This window comes from Geotrypetes seraphini, chromosome 2, assembly GCF_902459505.1.
Source record: "Geotrypetes seraphini chromosome 2, aGeoSer1.1, whole genome shotgun sequence".
Taxonomy (NCBI): domain Eukaryota; kingdom Metazoa; phylum Chordata; class Amphibia; order Gymnophiona; family Dermophiidae; genus Geotrypetes; species Geotrypetes seraphini.
Window position 1 is genome coordinate 475,965,444 of NC_047085.1, and position 26,674 is coordinate 475,992,117.

Below are 26,674 nucleotides of genomic sequence, written 5' to 3' on the forward strand. Positions count from 1 at the left end.
CTTTTTAGGTTCAGATGTTTCATGAAAGCCTCTTGCCAGTTACTTTCTAGAAAATTATTTTTATGTATTCATTGCAGTTTTAGACACTTTCTGGGTTTGCCATTTATAAAATGAATTCTTCAAATTGACTGTGTTGACTGTGACTTTTAGAGAAAACTGAAAATTTCATGCCATGAAATCTAATAAATGTTTTATTGGAGCCTGAAAAAAAAGCTAGTCCATAAGAGGATTTAGAAAATATGTAAAGTTCTTTCTAATGCAAAGGGTACAGTTTCTTGACAATAGTTTTTTTTCCCTTCACCCGTGAGGATTGAAGAAGGCATCATTTACATCGGTGTATTGCAAACTGTTCTGCAGCAAGATGCTGGGTGTGCCATGAGATGCTAGCGAAGAGGAGAGGCTCTGGCACTGGCTGACTACCGTATTTTTCATTCCATAAGATGCACTTTTTTCCCCAAAAAAGTGGGTGGAAATAAGGGTGCATCTTATGGAACTCATTTTTTTTAAGACCTCAGTAGCGTTGCTACGTGTAGTATAGTTCAAATACACGCAGACTATACACACCCCAAATCGTCACTGGTCTTCAAGTTTAAAGTGCTCAAAAGTGCAACTATCAAATAAATAAATACTTTTTCTATAAACATTTTTAAGAATTTTAAGGTTCCCAACAAAGAGTACTGTACTTATCTTAGTTGGTATGCAGAACGCAGCTAAGGGGTACATTACCCACCTTAACACTGTCCAATTAAACAAATACCATAAATAGATTGTAACCTACCCTCTCTAACTGCATTCCATATGTATTTTTCATACAGTTCTTCACTGTCAGTTTAATTTCCATCCTATAAATTCACATAGAATTTTTCTTTTTTCAACCATCTTTATTTTCTCTTCTTTATTAATTTCCAGGTACTTTAGTTAGATTGTGAGCCTTCGGGACAGTAAGGGAATTTTTAAGTACCTTCTTACTTCTCATTTATAATCTTAATGTATATTTTCTTCAAACCGCTTAGAACCTAACGGATGTAGCGGTATATAAGAAATAAATTACATTACATTACATTACATTTTCCAACATAGGTCTTTGTTTCGCCAGAAGGCTGTTTCAAGGAATTCTCCCTACAAACAATAAGATTTCAATAAGTTTTTATAAACTTTTAACTTATACAAAGTATTTTCATTACAGCAAGCATTTACTATTCCCTAATATAGCTAAACTTTTTACCTTTTTATGTGCCGGCGCAATATATCCCGCGTTATCAAGCTTAAAGCAGGAACATGGCGGCGGCGTCTTGGCCGTGTCATCATGGTGTGCAGATCTAGTTAAGATTGTTTTCCTGTTGGTTTTTGCCTCGGTGAGAAGGGTTTTGGAGTTCCAGGCTCTGTCATTTAAGGAGCCTTTTCTCTGATTTATGGAGGTGGACTTGCCTCTACGCACTGTGCCTTCCTTTCTACTAAAAGTGGTTTCAGCATTCCATGTAAATCAGGAAGTCCAGCTTCCGGAATTCCATTCCACAGGCATAAAGAAAAAAGACAAAGTCATAGAACATGATGGCAGATAAAGGCCAAATGGCCCATCCAGTCTGCCCATCTGCTGTATCCACTATATCCTCATCTCCTTAAGAGATCCCACATGCCTGTCCCATGCTTTCTTGAATTCAGACACAGTCATTGTGTCAACCACTTCTACTGAGAGACTATTCCATGCATCTACCACCCTTTCCAAGAAAAGTATTTTCTTAGATTACGCCTGAGCCTATCACCTCTTGGTGCTACTGGACGTGAGAAGAGTTCCAACCAATAGGTGCTGGGATGAATTCAGTCCTGTTACCCCAGATATAGTCTCCAACTTGCTAGGAAGACTATCAAAGAAACCCTACTCCCTAGACATTTGCTCATCCCATCTGCTGACTCATATTCCCTCCACCTTGCTAGAGTGGCTAATCAATTTTGTAAATATGAGTTTGGAGCAAGGTCTGTATCCAAAATCCCTGTCCCTGACTCCGATTCCAAAGACCACAGGAGCAGACCTAACCAAGACAGAGAACTTTGGACCAGTAGCGGGAATCCCAATGCCTGCAAAACTGGTAGAGTTTTGAGTTAACTTCCAACTATCTGACTTCTTATATAAGGTAACTTATATAAGACTTATCTGACTTCTTATATAACTCGCAACATGGGTTCAGATCTGTGCATAGTACAGAGTCACTACTGCTGGAATTGACGTCAAAGGCCAAATCATACCTAAGCAGAGGCATACAATCTATACTTCTGCAGTTCGACATCTCAGCGGCAATCGATGCAGTGGACCACTCCCTTCTGTTTTTTTTGACTAATTGAACTAGGTATACAGGATAATTGAAGATTAAGGTCCTCTGGTTTGGAAATTAGAACTCCTTGCCTTACACAGAATTGATGCTAGTGACTGGAGAGAAACCCAAAATCAACATAGCATCAAAGGTGTTGGGTGTAACTATAGACTCAGATCTTACCTTCGCTGACCAGATCAATTCACTGGTTAGGAAATTTTTTCTTCAGGTTGAGGCAACTGAGAGCAGTCAGATTTGTTCTGAGTCAGTCCAACTTCAGGACAATTGCACAAGCAGTCTTGCTCCCTTACTTGGTCTACTGCAATTCCTTGTATTGTGGTATTGCTGACAAAGAATGTGGAAGATTACAGCTACTCTAAAATACAGCTGCCAGACTGATCTATCAACAGAGCAAATTCAAGAGTCGCACTGCTCTTAAGAAAACTACACTAACTGCCCATAAAGAAAAGATTTCAGTAAAAATGGCATGCATGGTCCACAAAGTCATTTACGGAGAGAATTCCAAAGGACTAGTTTCAGGCATCATTGGTACAAACTCTTTTCTCAACTCGAGATTGACACAACATTTTAAACTAAGCTTCCCTTTTCCTCTGCATGTACTCCGAAAGAAATTACATAATTCCACCTTTGTATTCCAAGGGTTCAGCGTTTGGAATAGCATCCCATGACACATGCATAAACTGGACACATCTATGTCTTCAGGAAAATGCTGAAGACTCTTCTCTTCGAACCAATAGCTTGAAAAGCATAGACATTCTATCCTTAATCTATATCTCATTGTTCAAGATCACTGATTAGAAATCTTATTGTAAACAACATTGAATCCTTGTCGAAACATGTGGTATAGAAGAAAGTGTATGATATGGTTCTCCTCTGTTATCTCGAGATGATGAATTAATTTTGTCTTTCAAATCATCTCTTTATGTTAACCAACTTTATCAAGCGGGGAAAGCCTGTCTCAAAGGCATCCATTTCCAGATGGCTTTGCATGGCTATTTTGTCTGCATACATTGGCTGTGGTAAACAGCTGCTAATTTCTTTGAATGCACATTCCACCATAGGCGTGGCCTCTTCATGTGCAGAATTCCAGGCAGTTCTGCCTGAGGAGATCTGTAGAGCAGCTACATGGTTCACCTTCCACACCTTTACACAGTTATAGAGTGGACATTGCAGGACAAATGGATATCGCTTTTTAATCCTCAGTGCTCACAGCAGGCTCATCTGTCCTGCCCTACACTCAGGGGACTGCTTTGGTAAGACCCACTTGTCAAAACTACTTTTCCCTTTGCACTAGAAGGGAAGATTAGGTTCTTACCTCAATGATGATCTTTCTAATCTAGGAGAAGGGTACAGTAGTCTTGACGTCCCACCCTGTCAGATTTTAAGTTAGCCTGCTTTCTGTTTCTGCCTCAGATATACAAGTAAATGAATGTCTCTAGATGTTTGTATGTGAACAGCCAAGAGAGAATAAAGATACTTATTGGTCTAAACAAGGAAGAAGAGTTATCCATTAGCTCTATAGCAAAACCTTTGGAAGAAGCCATAGGAGCTGCATAAATATTAGTGCTGGTTGCATTCAGATAGGTGGCTTGTTTGGTTCTATCTTTTTGTTTATGATATGTGGTAATTGTTCTTGTTGCAAAGCAGAAAAGATTTGAATTGTGGGGGAATTCCCCATGCCCTCCTTGTTATTTCTCGCCCTCCCTAGGGGTTATCCATTGCTTTGGTATGAACTGTGGATCTGAGGCACTGCCCAGTGACCTAAGGTTGTGTTGTAGATGATGCCTTCTGCAATTCTCATGGGTGAAAGGAAGAAACTCACTTGTCAAGACTACTGTACCCTTCTACTAGAAAGAAGATTATTAAGGTAATAACCTAATCTTCCCATTTTTTTCTTAATGGCAGTTCTTTGAATTAAAAACATGAAATGTTGATATCAACTGTTGAGCATGAAAAGGTCATAATACACATTCTCATTGCCTCATTTGGTGTTTTTTCTTCCAGTCCTTGAAAGGTATTCATAACTTCAGAGCATCAGGAGATTATGACAATGATGGTAGCACTCCTTTAACACCGCTTTGTACTCAACCCGATCAGGTTATTAAAGGTACGCAGCAGCTATTGATGTTAGCATATCACACACATAATAGCAACAGGCCTACCAGCAGAAACAAGTTAACCTTCCTGATTGGAAAAAAAACCTGCTGATCAGTGGAAACAATTATTAAAAATAAAACTGTGGAACATGTAGACAAACATGATTTAATGAGACAGTCAGCATGGGTTCAGCCGAGGGAGGTCTTGCCCCACCAATTTGCTTGACTTCTTTGAAGGTGTGAATAAACATGTGGTTAAAGGTGAGCCAAAGTCCTCCTGGAGGGCTGCAATCCAGTCGGGTTTTCAGGATTTTCCCAATGAATATGAATGAGATCTATTTGCATGCACTGCTATCTTTGCCACCTATCCCATGACTCTTAATTTTCTCAGGAGCCTCTCATGAGGAACTTTATCAAAAGCTTTCTGAAAATCTAGATACACTATATCAACTGGCTCACCTTTATACACATGTTTATTCATACCTTCAAAGAAGTCAAGCAAATTTATGAGGCAAGATCTCCCTCAGCTGAACCCATGCTGACTCTGTCTCATTAAATCATATTTGTCTACATGTTCCACAATTTTATTTTTTATAATCGTTTCTACCATTATGCCCGGCACTGAAGTGAGGCTTACTGGTCTGTAATTTCCCAGATCTCCCCTGGATCCCTTTTTAAAAATCAGCGTAACATTGGCCACCCTCCAATCTTCTACAGACAAGGCACCATACAATATTGAAGCGATTACTTCACATACTAGGAAAACTCGGCATAGAAATCACAACACATACACGTAGAACTTTGAAATCTATTACTTGTGAAAGATCTGAATATCATTCATCACTATCAATAATAACATGTTATATGAATGCAAGGTCTGTTTGTAACAAATAGATCCACAAAAGGTTAATCTATAGAGCAAAAAACCAGCTGATTTAATAGTGTTAATCAAACAATTCAAATGAAGGAAAAGATCTCAGAATTGCCACTCCCAGGATTCATGATTGTAAAATCTGAACATGGAATTGTCTTTATTGTAGAAATGTAGCTAAAGAACAATTCAGATCCTCTAATCTTAGAAATCTCCCCTGTGAGCTATAAAATGATACAAGTTAATAGAAGAAAAATGAGGGGGAGTAGCTATGATATACAAGAACATTTTGGAAATTGAGAAAATTAGCTCCTTATGTGAACCAGACAGAGATCTTATTCTGCCAACTAAAATATAATCCTGCACAACATCCTTTAGGCCTATGCTTTACTACAGATCTCCTGGATCCTGGTCCAAGTGTGCTTCAAAGGTGTATGAATTCATAACTAATGCTGCACTATCATGTTCCTCATTGATATTACTAGGTGATTTTAATCTACCTTTGGAAAATATTTTAGATGAAGACACAAATGATCTTAGACAATTTCTTGCTAATTTTTCCTTTTTATATATAACAGAGGGTCCTTCTTATGAAAAGGACCACTCGCTGGATATGGTTACAGCATGTTTGCTGTCATTTACTGAATGGTAACCTTAGTTTGGACAGACCACTATACAGTATATACAGATTCACTCTAAACTGTAGATCATCTTATCTAAACCCAAGCCCCAAAAGGGAAGATAATCAGAACTCGAGGAAGACTGATGCTCAGCTGTTTTGCGAAAGGATGAGAATCTCTACAAACACTTAATTCCAATCCCAGCCTAAGTCATATAGAGTGGCTGAAATTTATTGAGACCACATTAAATTCTACAGCTCCATTAATTGAAAGAAAAATATCTAGAAATGATTTAAAACAAACAAACCCTTGTTCACTGCAGAACTGAGCAGCAAAAAGAGAGAATGTAGAAAACTAGAACGGGCCTGGAGAAAATCAGAGGATGAACAACTTAGAGAAAAATGGAGAAAACTATACTCACAGTATAATTGTCATATTAAATAGTACAACTGGAAATACTTTTCAGAAATGATAGGGTAGAAAAATCAGATCTAAGGAAACTATTCTGACTTTTGACAAAACTAACTGATTCTACGAACCCCTCATATATAAACTCTCTCACACCTGACACACTGGCCCAATACTGCTCAAGCAAAAATTGAGGCTATATTAAGATATTTGAAAATGAAGCAGACAATCTATCAGTCCATACCATTTCTGAGGGCAGTTTAGTTAACATACCAATAGACAGAATATGAACTAAGACATCTAGTGAATAGATTATCATAAAAGGTCTGCAAACTGGATCTCTGCTCATCATATCATATATTGTGATTTGTCAGAAGAAGTACTTAAATGGTTAATTGAGTTGATAAACTCTAATTCAAGAATGTTTCTCAGAAGTATTTGGCAAAATCTTATTTACTCTCATTCCAAAAGGAACAGACTCATCTCAAGCTGTCAGTTATAGATCAATAGCAGGCATACAATACCTTTTTTGACAAAGTTGATTGAATTTGCAGTTGCAACTCAGTTAAAAGATTACATTATGCACTGGAACCTGCTGCTATCTTCTCAACACAGATTCAGAAACCATGAAGGAAACGTGTACAGAAAGGCCTTTACCAGTCAAGACTGCACTAACATGTTCATCTCCAGTGCACCATACATTTTCCTGTAACTGAAAAACCTTAGGCATTCTATGTTGATCAGAGATTCCACGAGATTGACTTCTGGCATTCCCAGTTATCCACAATGAGCTGGAAGGCCTACTTCGCCAGATCTAGAATTTGATAACTGAGAAAGTCTGAATGCACTTTGCCAGCACAGAGTATCAGCGATAGATGTGGTGTATTTAGATTTTAGCATAGCCTTTGACAGTGTTCCACACAGACGTCTAATAAATAAACTGAGTGCCCTCGGGATGGGTCCCAAAGTGACGGGCTGGGTCAAGAACTGGTTGAGTGGAAGGCGACAGAGGGTAGTGATCAATGGAGATCGCTCTGAGGAAAGGGATTTTACCAGTGATGTGCCTCAAGGTTCTGTTCTTGGGCCTGTTCTTTTTAACATTTTTATAAATGATATTGCTGAAGGGCTGTCGGGTAAGATTTGCCTCTTTGTGGATGATACCAAAATCTGCAATAAAGTAGACACACTGGATGGTGTGAATAACATGAAGAAAGACCTGGCAAAGCTTGAAGAATGGTCTGAAATTTGGTAACTAAAATTTATGCTAAGAAATGCAAAAGCCCGAGAGAATGGTAAACTTGTGAACCACAGAAGAGCGGCACTTCGGTGTGATTGTATGTGATGATCTTAAGGTGGCCAAACAGGTTGAAAAGGTGATGGCAAAAGCTAGAAGGATGCTAGGGTGCATAGGGAGAAGTATGGCTAGTAGGAAAAAGGAGATATTGATGCCCCTGTAAAGACTTTAGTGAGACCTCATTTAGAATATTGTGTACAATTCTGGAGGCCGCACCTTCAAAAAGATATAAAAAGGATGGAGTCGGTCCAGAGGAAGGCTACTAAAATGGTGCGTGATCTTCGTCATGAGACGTAAGGGGACATACTTAAAGATCTCAATCTGTATACTTTGGAGGAAAGGCGGGAGAGGGCAGATATGATATAAACGTTTAAATACCTATGTAATGTAAATGCACATGAGTCAAGTCTCTTTCATTTGAAAGGAAACTCTGCAATGAGTGGGCATAGGATGAAGTTAAGAGGTGTTAGGCTCCGGAGTAATCTAAAGAAATACTTTTTACAGAAAGGGCGGTAGATGCATGGAACAGTAGAGACTGTGTCTGAATTCAAGAGGACCTGGGATAGGCACGTGGGTTCTCTCAGAGAGAAAAAGAGATAATAGTTACTGCGGATGGGCAGATTAGATGGGCCATTTGGCCTTTATCTGCCACCTTAACTAGAACTGTTACAGAAAGGGACCTGGGAGTAATCATTAGTGAAGATATGAAAGCTGCCAATCAAGTGGAGAAAGCTTCATCCAAGGCTAGACAAATGCTGGGTTGCATCCGGAGAAGTTTCGTCAGCCGAAAGCCTGAAGTGGTAATGCCGCTTTACAGGTCCATGGTGAGATCACATTTGGAGTACTGTGTTCAATTTTGGAGGCCACATTATCAAAAGGATGTGCTGAGAATAGTCGGTTCAGAGATTGGCCACTAGGATGGTCTCAGGACTCAAGGATCTCCCATATGAAGAATATCTAGGTAAGTTGCAGCTATACTCTCTCAAGTAACGCAGAGAGAGGGTAGACATGATAGAGACATTCAAATATGTTACTGGCCGTACGGAAGTGGAAGAAGACATCTTTTTCCTTACAGGACCTACGGCGACAAGAAGGCATCCGCTAAAAATCAGGGGTGGGAGATTTCATGGTGACATTAGGAAGTATTTCTTCACCGAAAGGGTGTTTGATCGTTGGAATGATCTTCCACTTCAGGTGGTAGAGGCCAACAACGTGTTCGATTTTAAGAATAAATGGGGTAAACATGTGGGTTCACTTCGAGGAAGTGCTTAGGGGGGTGGGTTATTCGAGTGGGCAGACTTGTTGGGCCGATGGCCCTTTTCTGCCGTCATACTCTATGTTTCTGTCATGTTTCTATGACAGAGCCGAGAAATGCCTTTCAGCCCAATCACAAAGCCAGAGATCTCCAGAACCACTGATGCACTCCTGGTCGCACTCTACTTGTTCACATAGGCTACTGCTGTTACATTGTCCTAGAACACTCACATTACCTTTCCCCAGAAGAGAGGCAAGAATTCCAGGAAATTTCCTCCACCGTCCAAGAGGCCTGCAGGATGCAGGAGAAACAATGGGCTCTCCAACTCCTGAGACTTGCATTGGTAACTGCTGTCCTTTCTGTAGTTTCTAGCAGAGGCCTCTTGAGGACATAAGCTACATTGTTTCACCAGGATAGTTCCAGTTTTCACCATTCAGGGTGTACGTTCTGCAGGGGTTATCGCTACCAAGGTGCATAACCTTACACTTTTTGGCATTAAAACTCAAGCACCACCTTGCATTTAAGTGGGGTTTCATATAGAAAGAAAATTTAAAAAATCTGAAGCTGGAGAGCAAGCTCCAAGGCACAACCATCGCGTACAACTACTGGGACCCACTGGTTTGAGATAATAAGGGCCCACTCCTGGACAAAGAGACATAAATGACTGTGTACCTGGACCTGTTCAGGAGGGACCCTCTGATCTTCATTAGGTACCTTTTAGAGGAGCGGCAGAGGAATTAGCAAGCTCTTCACTGTCCCTTACTCACTTGGCATCTCGAAAGGGCTGGATCTTTTGGAACCTCAGTTGACCTTGTATGAAAATGTCCTTGGTCCTGAAGGCAGAGCTACCCTCCAGGACCTGGATGATCCCCAAGATTAAACCTTAGGAAGTCTCAGGGGGCCGGACTCCCTAGTCCTTAAACAGCTTCTCCAGGTCCTCATTGTAAAACAAATGGTCTCGAAAGGGCAAACCACAAAGGTGATCCTTTGATGCCACATCTGCTGTCCAATGCTGGAGCCACCTTGGGTTTTGGCCAGGTTCTAGTTACCTGGATTGGCCACCGTGAGAACGGGCTGCTGGGCTTGATAGACCATTGGTCTGACCCAGTAAAGCTATTCTTATGATATATTGTCCATAATATTTGGTCAAAGTTTTTTTTTAAATCAGATATAATAACTGAGATTGTGTTCTTGAGATCTCGGGCTGCATGTAGATCTAACAAACTTCTGAAGGCCATCAACCACAGGCTTGCAAACAGCCATATCATTTATGATCAAATTAATGTGGCATAGTGGTTAGAGCTATAGCCTCGGCACCCTGAGGTTGTGGATTCAAACCCTGCGCTGCTTCTCTTGACCCTGTGTAAGTCACTTAATCCTCCACTGGCCCAGGTACATTAGATAGATTGTGAGCCCACTGGAATAGATCTAGGAAAATGCTTGAAGTACCTATATGTAAACTGCTTTGAGTGTGGTTGTATAACTACAAAAAGGCGGTATACAAGTCCCTTTCCCTTTCCCCCCTACTCTGGGATATAAAGTTAAAAATCAAAATTAACTCATCTTTGACCAAGGCTATGTGTATGCATTTTTGGTATTTTTGGAAATTAGACCTGTAGACTCTCCGCTGCTGCTTCATTCAGAAATACAAGACTAGCTGCACCAAAATAAGGACTGCATTGCTTTTTATGATAATGAGCAAACATTGTAATTGACTGGCATTAATGCCAAAACTTGCATGCCTGTTGTAATCATGATGGTTAGAGATAACATGTTGGGCATTAGCTTACAGTAGAGCAGTTGCTATTTAGAAATAATCAGTCAAAATTACCAGCTTTCTGGATAGACGCCTTATTTCATATTCTACATTTAGAACCCTAAGATCAACAAACCAACATCTTCTTACAATCCCTTCTTTAAAGGTAATCAATACAAGGCAAAATGAAATATTTTCAGTTACAGCACCCCAGCAATGGAATTATGTACCTATTCACCTCTGAGAAGAATCAGTATTAGAATGATTTAAAAGTTCACTAAAAAGCTTCCTTTTCATTGATGCTTTCGGGAATTAGCTTAGCACAAAATCATTGATTTCTTTTGCTCTTCCAATAATGCTGTGATCTTGAAGAACAAGCATGTCTAGCTAACAGGGTCCCCCTCCCGTAATGTTTTTTTTCCTTAATTGTTCTTTTCTTTTGAAATTGTAGCTCTGCCCTCCCCCCCCCTTTTCAAGTATGATGTCAATAGTTAGTCCATTGTATGTCTCTCCTTGATTAATTTTAATGTACATCGCTTTGAATTTATTATAAAAGCATTTTTATCAAATTTTAAGAAAACTTGGACTTTTACCTACTTTCTTTCTCATCTGCTAGGGGGTGCTAGCATTATTCAATGCCATATTCTGAATGACAAGAGACACATATTAACCAAAGACACAAACAATAATGTGGCATACTGGGATGTCTTGAAGGCAAGTATATGTTTAAATTGTACTTACAGAAATTTTGTTCATGTGGGTATTTTTCACCATCTTGCTCAGTAGCATATAGTGCTTCAATTTTTAAGTGTATATATATATATATATATATATATATATATATATATATATATATATATTGTAAATGTTTATTTTTCACTAATTAGAAGTACTCTTAGCATACAAAAAAAACAGTATTTGTCAATGTTTTTGTGCCACCACTACTATTCCTGGATATACTTGCCAAATGAATCAAATGTGTATGTTCATATAGATGAAGAGTTGTCAAGTGCATTAAAGTCATAAAAGCTAAGTAGAGCATCCCAGGCAGGCAAGAAGAGGGATGAGAGTACAAGGAGAAAATGAGAATGATGTTTATCTAGTAAGCATCTTTTATAACCTTATTGCACTAAGGATATATAAAAAGTGTTTGTTGGTTAAAATATAAAATCAAAAGCCAAAATTATGTTACAGTTTGGTGGATATGGGCTTGTATTCCACTCTCACTTTATCTCATTCATATTTTCTTATGTAATATGAGGCCTAGACTGCTTGTTTCAGAGGGATACTCATGTTGCCTATTAGATTGGAATCAAATTGTATAAGTCTGCTGAAACAGGTATCAGATATTATCTGTATTTGATATACCAGTAGCAATAAATGTTCTAAGTGTAAAACTAACTCTTCTCACCCTCTGCATCCCCTATGCTCTATGTCATGTCTGATTGTCCAAGTTAGATTGTAAGCAGGGACTGTCTATAAATGTCAAATGTACAGCACTGTGAATGCCTTTCAGCGCTATATAAGTGATAAGTAGTAGTAGTAGATGTAGAAACAAGACATGGATATCCACAGCAGGGAACCTAGGTTACAAAGTCAATTCAAACTTTTATGTCTGTTCTAAATCAGTTAATAGAGAATTCCCAAGATTCAAAAGATTCACCAGAGTATAAAATGTTATATATGCTGTTACACTTATTGTATGTTTTTAAAAATGAATAAAGAATTGGGGGAAAAAAAAGATTTCACCAGGTAAGATAAGGTAAGTTTAAGGCTCTAACTCAGTGCTGGTACTGTAGTAGTATTTAGGGTGTAATAAATCTGTCAGGCAAGTATATAAACATCTACTTTGCTCATGTCTAGGGAACTAAATACACCCACTGCTAACTATCAGGTTCAGGATTACGTAATCTTATTGAAATGATGAGACCAGAATATCTGAAGCTTATTTTATTATGAAAATAGAATAATATTCCGCCATTACCTTCCGGTTCAAGGCGGATTACATATGAATTGTCAGGACATTTAGAGGTACATAAGGAGTAGTCTGGACATTTTCTAAGTTGCTAAGGATTGGATATTATTGCAGGTGATGCTTGAGATAGAGCTAGCTGTGTTAGTTTGGTTTTATGTATTTTTTTGAATAGTAGGGTTTTTGTTTCTTTTTTGAAGGTTTTGTAGTCTGTGGTCGAGATCAGCAAGTTTGAGAGTTGGTGGTCCAGTTTTGCTGCTCAAGTGGCTAGGAGGTTGTCGTATAATTTTTTTTGTTTGATGTTTTTGGTTGGAGGGTGTGTGAATGGTGTGTGGGTTCTCCTGTGTCTGGTTGAGGTGGATTGAATTAGTCGGTTGTTCCAGTAGGCTGAGCTGTCTCCGTTTATGGCTTTAAATAGTAGGCAGTAGAATTTGAAGAGTACTTTCACTTGTATTGGGAGCCAGTGTGAGTCGTGGTATGCCTCTGTGATGTGATTGTATTTCTTCAGGAAGTAGATAAGTCTTAGGGCTGTGTTTTGTACTGTTTGTAGTTGTTTTATCATGGTTGCTGGGCAAGGGAGATATATACTAATACTTATTCACAAATATCTCTAAATATGCCAGTACACAACTAGTACATATGTAATCACTAAGCAATTAGAAAATATGACCAATTATTACACAATATGTATATTTCCTAACAGTTATGATTTCTGATAAGAATATAGCAGCAAATTTATTTATTTATTTTAAAATTAAATCTAATCTGATATGATTAGCTTAGCACAATCACTAAGAGTCCCGAATGAACTTTACCCTTATCAAAACAAGATCCTATTCTAGCCCAACAAGACTAAGAAATAAATTCCTTCTTCACCATTCAGTCCAGCAGAAGTCAGCTCCTATAGTGATGAATTATCTCTTTGGCTACAGTGTACTGCAAGCCAGACAGATGGAGAATCCTCAGTCAGTCAGCACAAGGTCGCTTCCCTCAGGTAACAGCCAATGCTAACGATTGTCAGTCCTTCGTAGTGTTAGTTGTAAATCAGAGACCAAGTCAAGCAGTGTCCCAAATACGAACAGCTTCTGATCTCCTAGCTCTCAGCCGAGAGCAGGCACAGCACAAAGAAGATTCTTCCCTGCAAAGCGTAAAGGAACTACACAACTATAGGTCTAAGCTCCCCCAAATCCAGTTCTGTCTAACTCAGGATAGCGTGCAGATTCTTAGCGCGTGCACAGGTGACCCATAGACCAATCAGAATCAGTCCAGCAGGGGCCTCATTTATGGCGGATGGCTGAATGGTGAGCAGCCATGTTCCACGTGCCATACGGCATGTGAGGGAGGTGAGAGGACATCGGAATTGAACCCCCTCTGCCCCTTTGGGGGAGTCTGCCACCAAATTCATCCAGGGTCAGCTGAAAAAGGTGAAGCTGAGCCCGGGGTTTGAGCACAAGTGAGTCCCCAGCAAAACTCAACAGCAATTTTGATACCAAACCTTACAATTTCTCCAAGGGCTCCAATAAGGCTCATCCAGAGGTGGCTGTCCCTCAGGATCTCATTTTTCCCACTGGATTTTATCCACATGCTTTTCCAGGTATATATTTTAAAAAATTAAAATTACCAGCTCCGCTCCCTATGGCCTTGCCTTCGGAATCGTGGGATCCCTTTGACCTCTGCTGCGGACATTGGCCTACTATCTAAACAGGACAAAGCTGCATAGAACATCTCCTCAACTTTTTGTCTCCTTTGATACTAATAAGTTGGGTCATCCTGTTTCAAAGAGAACGATTTCCAATTGGTTGGCTGCATGTATCTCGTTCTGTTTTTTTCAGGCTGGGCAAGTCGTGTCACAGCCCATAAAGTTTGAGTTATGGCAGCTTCAGTAGCTTTTCTCCTCTCTGCCCCTATTGATGAGAGCTGTAAAGCTGCTACTTGGTCCTCGGTTCAAACTTTCACCTCTCATTATTGTCTGGAATCTTTTTCCCGATAGGATGGGCACTTCGGCCAAGCAGAATTGCAAAATTTGTTTTCCTAAAGGCCAGCCTTCCCACCATTCCATTCTAGTTAGCTTGGAGGTCACCCATATGTGAGAATATGCTGCCTGCTTGTCCTGGAATAAAACACAGTTACTTACCATAACAGGTGTTATCCAGGGACAGCAGGCAGATATTCTCACAACCCACCCACCTCCCCTGGTTGGCTTCTTAGCTGGCTTATGAACTGAGGAGCCGCACGCCTACGTCAGGTGAGAAAGCACTCGCACATGCTCGGTGCAGTCATTCGCAAACTTTCTAAAGTTCTTAAAGTGCCGATGCACTTTTGCAGCAGTCCATACTGGGGCTCTGTGGGTGACGTCACCCATATGTGAGAATATCTGCCTCCTGTCCCTGGATAACATCTGTTATGGTAAGTAACTGCTTTCTGGCATCATATTGGCTCCTTTGCCCATGGTATGCTGATCTTGTTCACCTCCAGCTGGACTGAGGATTTAGACTCTGTCAAACTCATCTGCTCACCCAGGCGCCTATTACACCGCAGGATACGGATTGCTTTGGCCTTGTGGCCTGGCTAATGAGCGCGTGAACCTAGTGCACCATGGTAAATTCTTATTGCCACTTTCCTGCAAAGCATAAAAGAAGTGGCTGTATATGCTATAGCCCGGTGAGGTTTTCAGGCCTGGTACATCCGGAATAACAAAGACTCGACCTCCCTTTCGGTTCCACTTCTAAAAGGCTTTTCAGAAGGGGCTGGCCGTCAATTCCTTGGTAGTGCTGATTTCCGGTCTCTCTTGTATGGGGCTCCTTAGCCACTCATTCAAATATTGGTTGATTCTGGAAGGGCGCACTTTGGCTTTGCCCTCTTCTCTCTCAGCCCTATCTGCCCTGGAACCTTAAATTTGATCCCCAGAACACTCGCTGGTCCCCCATTAAACCAAGCGTCTTTGATAGATCTCACAGTCAAGACTGAACTCCGGACCCTTTTTCTTCTGATCCTCTCCTTCGCATCACAGACTCCAGTGTCATTCTGTGCACTGTTCCCTTCTTCCTCCCAAAGTTGGTCTCTTGTTTCCACATAAACCAGAAGGTTCGCTTGCCTGCTTTCATTGGCCCTGTGGGCGTTCCAGGACATTGTAGGGCGTTGGGGGCATCTGCCGTCTGCTCTGATGGCATTTACATGCAACAAAAAAGTGTCTCTGTTTTTCAACCGAAGATACGAGACTAGAAGTGCAGAGCTGGATACCCTGTTGCACATCCAGGTTCTGAGACTGATGGTGGTAACCATAGAGGTGCCTTGGGTGAAGGTGCACATGAGGTCCCTTCAGGACTCTCTCCTATTCCGCTGGTCTCCTCAGTTGAATTTGCTTCAGCAGCTGCTTTTGTGAACGACGGAGATGTGGATAACCTGCAGTGGTGGCTGCAGGCAGCTTCCTTCTTGAAGGGCATGCCACTTGCATATTCTCCTGGGTGATACTGCCAATCAGTGCTAGCCTTTATGGTTGGGGAGGTCATTGTAGCGAGTTCCCAATCCAGGGCCATTGGTCTCTATTCCAGAGGAAGTGGTCTTTAAATTGTTTGGAGCTCCAAGCTATTCGTCTGGTGTTACAGACCCTTGAGAAGTCACTGGAAGACAAGGCGGTCAGAGTCTTCTTGGACAATGCAATGGCAGTAGCTTACATCAACTGTTAAGGGGGCCTATAGGCTCAGCTGCTCTTTCGATGGGCAGAAACTCATCTGCAGGCACTCTACACCACACATGTAGTGGGAGTGGAGAATGTTCAGGCCATATTTATCAGTGGACAGACACCGGACCCAGGGAATGGTTGCTGTTCCCACAAGTATTCAACAGCATTGTTCTGTGGTAGGATCACCTGCTGATGGATCTGATGGCTTCAGCTGTAAACGCAAAAGTGTTTCACTTTTACAGCTGAAGGTGTGAGCCCGGAAGCATTGAGCTGGACGCATTAGTCCAACCTTGGCCAGAGAGAGGGCTCTTGTATGTTTTTCCCCTGTAGCTCGTGCTAGGTCAAGTCATTCACAGGATTGTGAATCATCCAAGGTTGGTAGTCCTTGTGGCACTTGATTGGCCTCGCAGATCGTGGTGTGCAGACCTAGTTCATCTACAGAGGCGAAGGCTTCAGATTTCTGGTTGAGGTAGATCTTCTAACTCAGGGTCTGTTGCCTACAGAGAGTCCGGAACACTTTGGGTTTATGACATGGCTGTTGAGACATCTGCCCTAATAAATTAGGACTACTCGAAGATGGTTATTACCACTCTGCTTAAAGCTAAAAAGCCTTTGACTGTTGCAGTGTATGCTAGGGCCTGGAAGACATTTCAGCACTGGTGTGCTAAGGACAATATAGAGCCCTTACAAACTCTGATCTCGGTAATCCTGGCATTTTTGCAAGAGGGTCTTGAGAAGGGTCTTTCGGTAGGATCTCTGAAAGTGCAGATTGCAGGCCTTTTCATGTTTCTGAGCTTGGGGAGAGAAGATTTCTCTGGCTTCACATCCAGGCATGGTAAGATTCTGCATTCCTCTGGTGCGGCTTCCTTTTCCATTCTGGAATCTTTAACATCGTCTTGCAAGGTCTGAGTAAGGTTCTGTGTGAGCCCTTATAGGAGACTTCCCTGCTGGATCTTATGGTCAAAACAGTGTTCCTTGTGGTGATTGCATCTGCAAGAAGAATTTCTGAATTGCAAGCACTTTTGCAGGGAGCCGTTCCTAAAGACTACAGAAGTAAGGCTTTCATTGCACACGGTTCTGTGACAAAAGTAGTTTTGGCCTTCCACATTAATCAAGAAATCTGGTTGCCCGCGTTTCATTCCACAGAGTTGAAGAAAAAGGATAAAGTATTGAAGTTATTGGACATCAGGAGAGTTCTTTTGCATTACCTTGAAGTTACAAATGAATTTCAAGTTTCAGATAATCTTTTTGTTCTGAAGAGTACAGCTAAGTGAGGGAAGACTGCATCTAAGACTTCTATATCCAGATGGATTAGAGTGGTGATTTCTTCTGTGTAGTTTGGCTGCGGTAAGCAGCCACCAATCTTGGTGAAAGCACAGAGGTGTGTGGCTTCCTCATGGACAGAGGCTCAGGCAGTTTCACCCAAGTTTTATAGAGTGGATGTGACAGCTAGGAAGGTTCTTACCTTGATAATCTTCTTTCTTGTAGATATGTCTAGTAGTCCTGAAGCCCTGCCTTATAGGTAGGCTTTCCTTGCTATCTGTCTCGTTAAGAATATATGCCTGAATTGGAGAATTTCTCTGTCTCTCAGATAAGTTGTGTTTAAAAAAAAGAAAGAAAAAGTACAGCTGTGTTTCTGCTTGATAGCAGGACATGTGAGTAACAATGAGCTCCATAAATGTTGGTGCTAGTTGGATGCAGTTTTTGTCATGGCTTTTACCAATGGTTTTTCTTATAGTTGTTACATAGCAGAACAGAAGTGTATTATCGTAGAATTTCCACATTCCCAGGGCTGGATTAAGACCCTTAGATGCCCTAAGCACTAACTAATTTTGGTGCCCCCTTACACTTGCAATTCAAAATATTAAAACAATAATAAACCATAAAATAAAATTTTATTTATTGAAAATTTGGAATTAAATAAAAATTACAGTAAGAAGGAAAATAATATTTATTTCTGTATGCTTCCATTTTATTTATGGCTTAATAATTTTCTCCTACTTTTTTTTTTTTCTTGCAAAGTCTTTGATCAGATCTTCATAATCAATCTTACATAACACATCTGCTTCTATACATAATAGAGATAAGGCATCCAGCCTGCCTTGTTGCATAGTTGTTCTGAGAGGATTTTTAATATATTTCAACCAAGAAAATGAACGCTCAGCTGAGCATTTTGTGATCATTAATGTTAAAAATATATGAAACGCAATGTCTACTTTTGGAAAGGCACACTCAATATTGTCTTCTAAAATTATTTTATAAAGTTCAGCGTGACTGAATCTTGTTTTTACATTTTCTGTTGCACTGAACTTATGGCGCACATATAAATGAAACTGATGAAGTTCAGCCGAGAAATTACTGTTGAAGGTAACCCGGGAAACTACAGACCGGTGAGTCTGACCTCGGTTCCCAGGAAAATGGCAGAAGCACTGATAAAAGAAAACATTGATGAACATTTTGAAAGAAACGAACTTCTGATAACCAGCCAACATGGTGAGATCGTGCCTAACTTTCTTATTTCTAATCTTAATGTATATTTTCTGTAAACTGCTTAGAACCTAACGGATGTAGCGGTATATAAGAAATAAATTACATTACATTACATTACATTCTTCGAAGGAATTAACAAACGGATGGATAAAGGAGACCCCATAGACATCGTATATCTAGATTTCCAAAAAGCCTTTGACAAGGTGCCCCATGAGCGCCTACTCCGGAAACTGAAGAGCCATGGGGTGGAAGGAGACGTACATAGATGGATCAGAAACTGGTTGGCGGGTAGGAAACAGAGGGTAGGAGTGAAGGGCCACTACTCGGACTGGAGGAGTGTCATGAGTGGGGTCCCGCAGGGCTTGGTGCTCGGGCCGCTGTTATTTAATATATTCATAAATGATCTAGAAGCAGGGACGAAGTGTGAGATAATAAAATTTGCGGACGACAACAAACTATTTAGTGGAGCTCGGATTAAAGAGGACTGCGAAGAATTGCAAAGGGACTTGAACAAACTAGGGGAATGGGCGACGAGATGGCAGATGAAGTTCAACGTTGAGAAATGTAAAGTATTACATGTGGGAAACAAAATCCTGAGGTACAACTATACGATGGGAGGGATGTTATTGAGTGAAAGTACCCAAGAAAGAGACTTGGGGGTAATGGTGGACATGACAATGAAGCCAACGGCACAGTGCGCAGCGGCCGCTAAGAAGGCAAATAGAATGCTAGGCATAATCAAGAAGGGTATTACAACCAGAACGAAAGAAGTTATCCTGCCGTTGTATCGGGCGATGGTGCGTCCGAATCTGGAGTACTGCGTCCAGTATTGGTCACCGTACCTTAAGAAGGATATGGCGATACTCGAGAGAGTTCAGAGGAGAGCGACACGTCTGATAAAAGGTTTGGAAAACCTTTCATACGCTGAGAGATTGGAAAAACTGGGACTCTTTTCCCTTGAGAAGAGGAGACTTAGAGGGGATATGATAGAGACTTACAAGATCATGAAGGGCATATAGAGAGTAGAGAGGGACAGATTCTTTAATCTTTCGAAAAATAAAAGAACAAGAGGGCATTCGGAAAAGTTGAAAGGGGACAGATTCAAAACAAATGCTAGGAAGTTCTTCTTTACCCAACGTGTGGTGGACACCTGGAATGCGCTTCCAGAGGGTGTAATAGGGCAGAGTACAGTACTGGGGTTCAAGAAAGGATTGGACAATTTCCTGCTGGAAAAGGGGATAGAGGGGTATAGATAGAGGATTACTGCACAGGTCCTGGACCTGTTGGGCCGCCGCGTGAGCGGACTGCTGGGCACGATGGACCTCAGGTCTGACCCAGCGGAAGCATTGCTTATGTTCTTATGTTATGTTAAGCATCACAGCTTTTTACAGCACTGAAAATACCTTTCAATGTTAGTAGATGATGAAGTGACATTATATGACACATCACTTAGAAAAGAAAATGTCTGCTAATTTTTTGTATATCTCTCCTCTTCTTTTTATCTCATTTGCAAGTTTGTCAAGAATTGTGCTAAAGGTGCTGATATAAAATTTTTCTCTAGCATTCAGATATACTTCTGGTGTGTCTCCATCATTGGGTAGCTTATTTCTGATACGTTTAAGAGTTGTAGCTGCCTCGTAATCAACATCTGGTAACATTTACTTTGCATCCTTTTCATATTTTTCAAATTCATCTCGTAAAGTATACAGTTGGTCAGCTAATGATACATACAGATCTGCACTTGTTTTTAAGTTCACATCCTCATTTTGTAGAACTTTGTTTACTCTGAAAATTCTGCAAAATCTCATTCCAAAAATTCAACATAAAAATGAATTCTAGCTCTTGCATCTTATCTGCAATATTATTTGCTTCTCTTCTAGTGTCTCCTTTTTGTGACTGGTTTTTGGCTATATATTCTAATGCTTCTAAAATTTCAAAGATTTCAAAATTGCTGTTATTACCATAGCATGTGCCTCCCATCTTGTATCAGAGAGGGATTTTAAGATACTTTTATTTCCAAGAATAGAATTAAACACATTCAAAATATATAAAACGTACTTATATTTTAATAGATTAAAGAGCCAGAACTGAGTGTGCTATTGGAATAGTCATTAAGCAACTTTGAGGCTGTTTGAGGCTTTGAGATTTCAAAAGCAAGAAGAGGTTATGAATGCAATTAACACCAGTGACAGTTGGCAACTAAACTAAGAACTTCTTATGAGCTAGTACTCGTCACTTGCGTTGTTTCAAACGCATCTAGACTTGTTCAAAATTTGTAGAGCTTCCAATCTGCGAGCACAATGTACTTTATTTTGCAGGATAAACATGATGACACAAGAGAGAATACTTTATAAGCAGAACTTATTCATTTTTCATTAAATTTTGAAAATGGCTAGAAATTAATTTAATAATTTAAATGATAAATTTGGCTATGAAAAATTTCTATGGTGCCCCCTTCCTTTGATGCCCTAAGCACGTGCTTACTTTGCTTATAGGGTTAATTCAGCACTGCCCATTCCCCTTCTTCCTGTTATGCCTCCTATTACAGTAGTTCTTGACTGCTTTGGTACAAACTGAGAGGACAGGAGCTAGCCCACTGGTAAGGAGACGGAGTTGAAAGATGTGTGACATCCTTCTGCAAACAGATGGATAATCCTAGCGTTCAGGACTACTTGGGCTAGATGCTCTAAGAGGATTGCTAAGACCGTGTGGGTCTGCATTGATCCTATTTTTTTGGCTGATTCAGACAGTGCTATTGATGCACTATAATGTTTGTATGCAAATTATTCACATGGATGTTCGTTGTAATCCCCGACTCTGCCATTCAATTGCTCTGACACAGGCACAGAGCCAGCAGGGGAAGCCCGAACAGCTGAGAGGTAGGGGGATTGCTGAAAGCAGGCTCCTGCCACACAGCCATTCGTGCAGGAAACCTTTTTTTTTCTTTTATTTTTTAATTGTCACAGGTGCTCGCACAATATCTGCCCCATTATACCCCCTCCACCCCAACTGATGACAGCCCTTCCCAATGAACCAAGGAACGCAGCACCGGGAAGCATCCTGTGCGCTAACAAAAAATGGCAGGAGGGATAGTCATTCCTGCCATCCCCCACCCCCAGCGAAAATTGCAGGAGGAATGCCCACTTCTATCTGCCATACTGAGCCCCTCCCTCCCAAACAGCAGCAATAAGGCAGGAGGGAATCACCAGCAGAAGGCCGCGAACTGTGAAGCAGCCAGTTTAGTGCTGCGGCTGCCAACAAGTGCTGGAGGGAGGTTTGTTGGTCTTCTGACGGTGGGAGGATCGACAGGGGGGGGCAGACAATGACTCTGCTGTGAATCCAGCAAAGGTGAGGGAGATGCCCAAACGGCCCTAAAGCACTGCACCGGCGGGCCCCTTTGACCATTTTGGGCCCTATCCTTTAATCGTTCTCACAAAATGCCGGCAACTGTCCTGAAGCTTTCCCTCCACGGTGAACTGCCCTGTCAGAAACGGGAAGTTGCGGCAGCTTGAGAGAACAACTTATGGTGTTGGGGCCCTTCTGTGCAGGAAAATCTTGGCTACTGGCAGAGCCGCACTCAAGTGGCTAAAGAGCCACAGGCGGCTCGCAAGCTGCAGTTTGCCGACCACTGTTCTAAGCCAATAGGAAGGACTCCTAAAATGCAGCTGTACTCTATGTACCTATGATCTGGAGACGGAACAGTGGGAGGCAGCCAGTGATTAGGGTGATAGAGACTGTGATTGGCTGTGAGGATTAAATGCAGGGAGAATAACGTCGCACAGTATGGCAGTGGCGGCCACAGCCGCGAGATGCACAAATCTTTATCTGATGACTTCTGGTGGGCCAGCTTTATCGTAAGTTGGTAATTGTCTCGCGGGCCAAATTATATGACCCCGCAGGCCAGATTTGGCCCGCGGGCTAGAGTTTGACACATCTGCCTTAGATTATAAGTACACTTGATCATGGAAATAACAGTGCCTGAATTATAACTCACCTTGAGCTTTAATATGGAAAATGTGAGTAATAAATATAAAATTAAAATCTAAATTTATTGATATTAAGGAAATGTTTATTGTGCGGTAGGTAGATCAGGCTTTTTATATTTATTTTGTCTTGTTGTCTCTACTGACTAAAATTTAGGGAGAAAACTTTTTTAATAGTACAGTGGTACCTTGGATTACGAGCATAATCCGTTCCAGGAGCATACTCGTAATCCAAAATGCTCGTTTATCAAAGCGAGTTTCCCCATAGGAAATAATGGAAACTCGCTTTGATAGGTTCCCACCCTCCACCCCCCCTCCCCGAGGCCAGCAGCGCTGCTTCCCCCCTCCCCCCCACGAGAACCGGCATTGCTCCCCCCGAAGGCCCCTCCCCCGAACCGCCATCGGGCGTCGAACGTGAACTCTCACGTCGAACATGAACTCTCAGGCCTTGAGCATGCGCACATGCTCAGGGCCCAGCACAGGAAGCAGATCTTCAGGCACCGGCACCAGCACAGGACATGCTGGTGCCGGTGCGGGGGCTACATCAAAGTAAGAAGAGGGTTCGGGTGGGTTGGGGGGACCTCAGGGGTGCCCGATGGCGCAGGGGGGTGCCCGATGGCGCAGGGGGGGTGCCGGATCGCGGGGGGGGAGGGTGCCGGTTCACGGGGGGGCACTCGCAAATCGAGGCGCGCTTGGTTTACGAGGCACCAAGTTTGCAAATGTTTTGTTTGTCTTGCAAAACACTCGCAAACCGGTGCACTCGTAAACCGAGGTACCACTTCACTCATTAAAAATGTGATCACCTCCCTATGACATACACATTTTTAGTCACTTGTGGAAAGGGAAGAAGGTTACCACTAAGAAATGTTATGAATCTGGTATTTTTTAGAGTTATCAAATACCTTACTAATAAGTAAGAATATACACATATTAAAGCACTTTCAAAAGCCATCAAAGCAAACTGGCTAGTGAACATATTTTTGTACTAGTCTAGCATGTTGGAGGTGATGTTATACCCATTTTAGTGGCATTGATTTGTCTTTGTGATGACGGGTGTGAAATGATATGTAACCTTATTTGCACTCTTATTACTCACCTATGTGTGCATTTCCTGTTGTCTGTTATGACATAAAGTTTAGGAAACCTACTCATGATGGATTAGCATCTTATTTGACAAAAGTAACTGGTAGAGAACTGTAAACTTGCATGAACCATGGAAGGAATCGGTTTTCATGATAAGATTTAATATATTTACTTTGTCATATTTTGCCAAATAGGCTTGTAAAGTTGAAGACCTGGGTAAAGTAGATTTTGAAGAAGAAATAAAAAAAAGATTTAAGATGGTATATGTGCCAAACTGGTTCTCAGTGGATCTAAAAACTGGGGTAAGTACTGCTTAATATCTTTTTCAGTTTAAAAACTAAGACTTTCCAAATGTGAATGCTTTTGATTGTCTAAATAAATTATAATAGGTATGGTTATCTGTCCATATGTTTCTGACCTTTGAAAAAGAGTTTAAAAATGTGATGGCAAGTTAAAAACATGCATAAAAACTATATCCATTAAATGTCAAGGCAAGAGTCCCAGTTAAGAGTGATTAGAAAACTAAGGCAAAGGGAAAATATGTGTCATTTGTTCATCCCTGAGATCAAGCAAGGTAGAAATGTAACAAAACAATAGTAAATCCGCTAAAATAAAACCCTTAGCGCGCATGCGCACTTCAAACTCCGTGCCTTTGTGGTGCCGTGCTGCCGCATGCGCAGTAGAAGGAACCTGTGGCGATTTGCAAAGCATGCAGCAGTTTCACCAGCGGCGGTGGCGGTTTGCAACACGTGCAGCGGTTTCCCCAACTGAAAAAGGAGCCAGCTGAAATAAGGAGCCTTCGGTGATTTGCGTGCGGCGGTTTCCCTATCGCTACAAGGAGCATGTGGCGGGTCCTGGCAGAGCTGCTTCAGAAAACACAGGAGACTTATCAGATAAGAGCAGGGAAGGGGTGCTGCTGGACAGGGGGGAAGTAAAAGGAAGGGAGAAGGGCTACTGCTGGACAGGGGGAGCAGGGAAGGGGTGCTGCTGGACAGGGGGAACAGGAAGCAAAGAAAGAAAGGCCTCAGCACCCCATTGTGCTAAAAGTTTACACATCTATTCTAGCACCCATTAAAGCAACAGGCTTAAACACTAGTATTAAATAAAATAATATACACTGAAGCAAAAAACCCAAGAATAATACATGTGCTGGAAATGACTTTAGCCTAGCATTGCAAATGTTCACAAATGAATAGATTTTCAAAAAGCCACAGTGAGAAAGATTGTTTAGGTGAACTTTTAGCTGACTGGCTAGAAATACATCTAAATCTGGAGAAGTACCATATTTTTAGCAGAGATAATGATCAGAACATTATCCCAGGATAAGCAGGCAGCATATTCTCACATGTGGATGATATCATCCACGGAGCCCGGATGCGAACAGCCTCGCAAGCAGATTTGCTTGTAAAACTTTAAGAAAGTTCGTGACTGCTGTACCGTGCATGCGCAAGTGCCTTCCTGCCCGAGGTAGGGCATGCGTCTCCTCAGTTTTCTGCGGAGCCAACAAGCAATTTGTTTCAACGCTCTGCGCTAGACTTAGTTCTACTCGTGCCTTCTCTCACTGCAGCTCATGTATTTTTCTTTACAGGGTCGCTGTATTTATTTGTGCGTTTTTTATAAAAAATAATATATAATATTTAGTTTCTTTCGTTTTACTTCAGCGGGGCCTACTCGCAGCTTCAGCCTGCGTAATTCGATTTTGCCGTACCTTTGTTTCATTCCACTTCTGGCCAGTATTAAGAAATGTAGCCTGACCTGAGTTGGAGTCGGGCACCTGCTGTGCCTAATTTACCAATGTCGTCGAGTCCGGAAATGGATTGGCCTTTGCCTAATGCCTTCATTTCCATTCGTGTCCCGACCTCCACCTCGACTCCAGCTCAGTTTTCATCAGGGTCAAAGTCTTCAACCTCGACCTCGATCAAATCTCCCTTGATCGGGGAGTCTTCGTCTTTGGGGAGCTCGGTTAATTCTTCCCCTGGGGCGCTGTTATCCTTGGTGTCTCCATCAGCTATGATAGCTCAGCCAGCCCTTATGGACATGCCACCTCTATAACCAGTGGGTCCGGTGGGTCTTGGGATCTCCAGGACATGTGTCTCAAAATCGAGGCAAGACTTTCCCTCGAGGTCGTCTTCCTCGGACTCTATAGCCACACCAGTTGTACCAGCTTCAGTGTTCTCGGTGCCAGCTTTGCAGAGTATGTTGGAAGTTATTCTGCATCCGGAGTTTGATAACATGCTTGCCAAATTAACTCCTGCCTCGACCCTGCTTTCTGCAGGCCAGCCTGAGCACTCAGCAGTAATACAAGGAGTCGAGTCCTTGAGAGTGCCTTGAGCAACACCAACATACTCTATCCAAGGAGTTGAGTCCTTGCGAGTGTCTCGAGAAAAACTAACATACTCTATATAAGGAGTCGAGTCCTTGAGAGTGCCTCAAGAAACACCAACACACTCAATACAAGGAGTCGAGTTCTTGCGAGTGTCTCAAGAAAAACCAACACACTCTGTACAAGGAGTCGAGTCTTTGCGGGTGTCTCGAGAAAAACCAACACATTCTATACAAGGAGTCGAGTCCTTGTGGGTGTCTCGAGAAAAACCAACACACTCTATACAAGGAGTCGAGTCCTTGCGGGTGTCTCGAAAAAAACCAACACACTCTATACAAGGAGTTGAGTCCTTTAGAATGCTTTGAGATCAATCTATACACTCTATGCAAGGAGTTGAGTCTTTTAGAGTGTCTCAAGATATCTCTGCACAAGGAGCTGAGTTCTTTTCAGTGTCTCAACTTTGATCTCCAACTTCCAGCCCTACCTCTATGCATAAGGCATTGCCTTCTTC

General features: G+C 41.6%; 1 protein-coding gene across 3 annotated transcripts in view; it reads left to right on the forward strand.

The window, feature by feature from the left end:
* Nucleotides 1–26,674, forward strand: part of WDR48 (WD repeat domain 48) — a 160,922-nt gene that overhangs the window by 64,594 nt on the left and 69,654 nt on the right. For all 3 annotated transcript variants that reach the window (XM_033931717.1, XM_033931718.1, XM_033931719.1), the window contains exons 10-12: nt 4,335–4,437; nt 11,247–11,344; nt 24,035–24,142. In XM_033931717.1, coding sequence (XP_033787608.1) covers nt 4,335–4,437; nt 11,247–11,344; nt 24,035–24,142 — 309 coding nt within the window. The remainder of the gene's footprint in view (nt 1–4,334; nt 4,438–11,246; nt 11,345–24,034; nt 24,143–26,674) is intronic.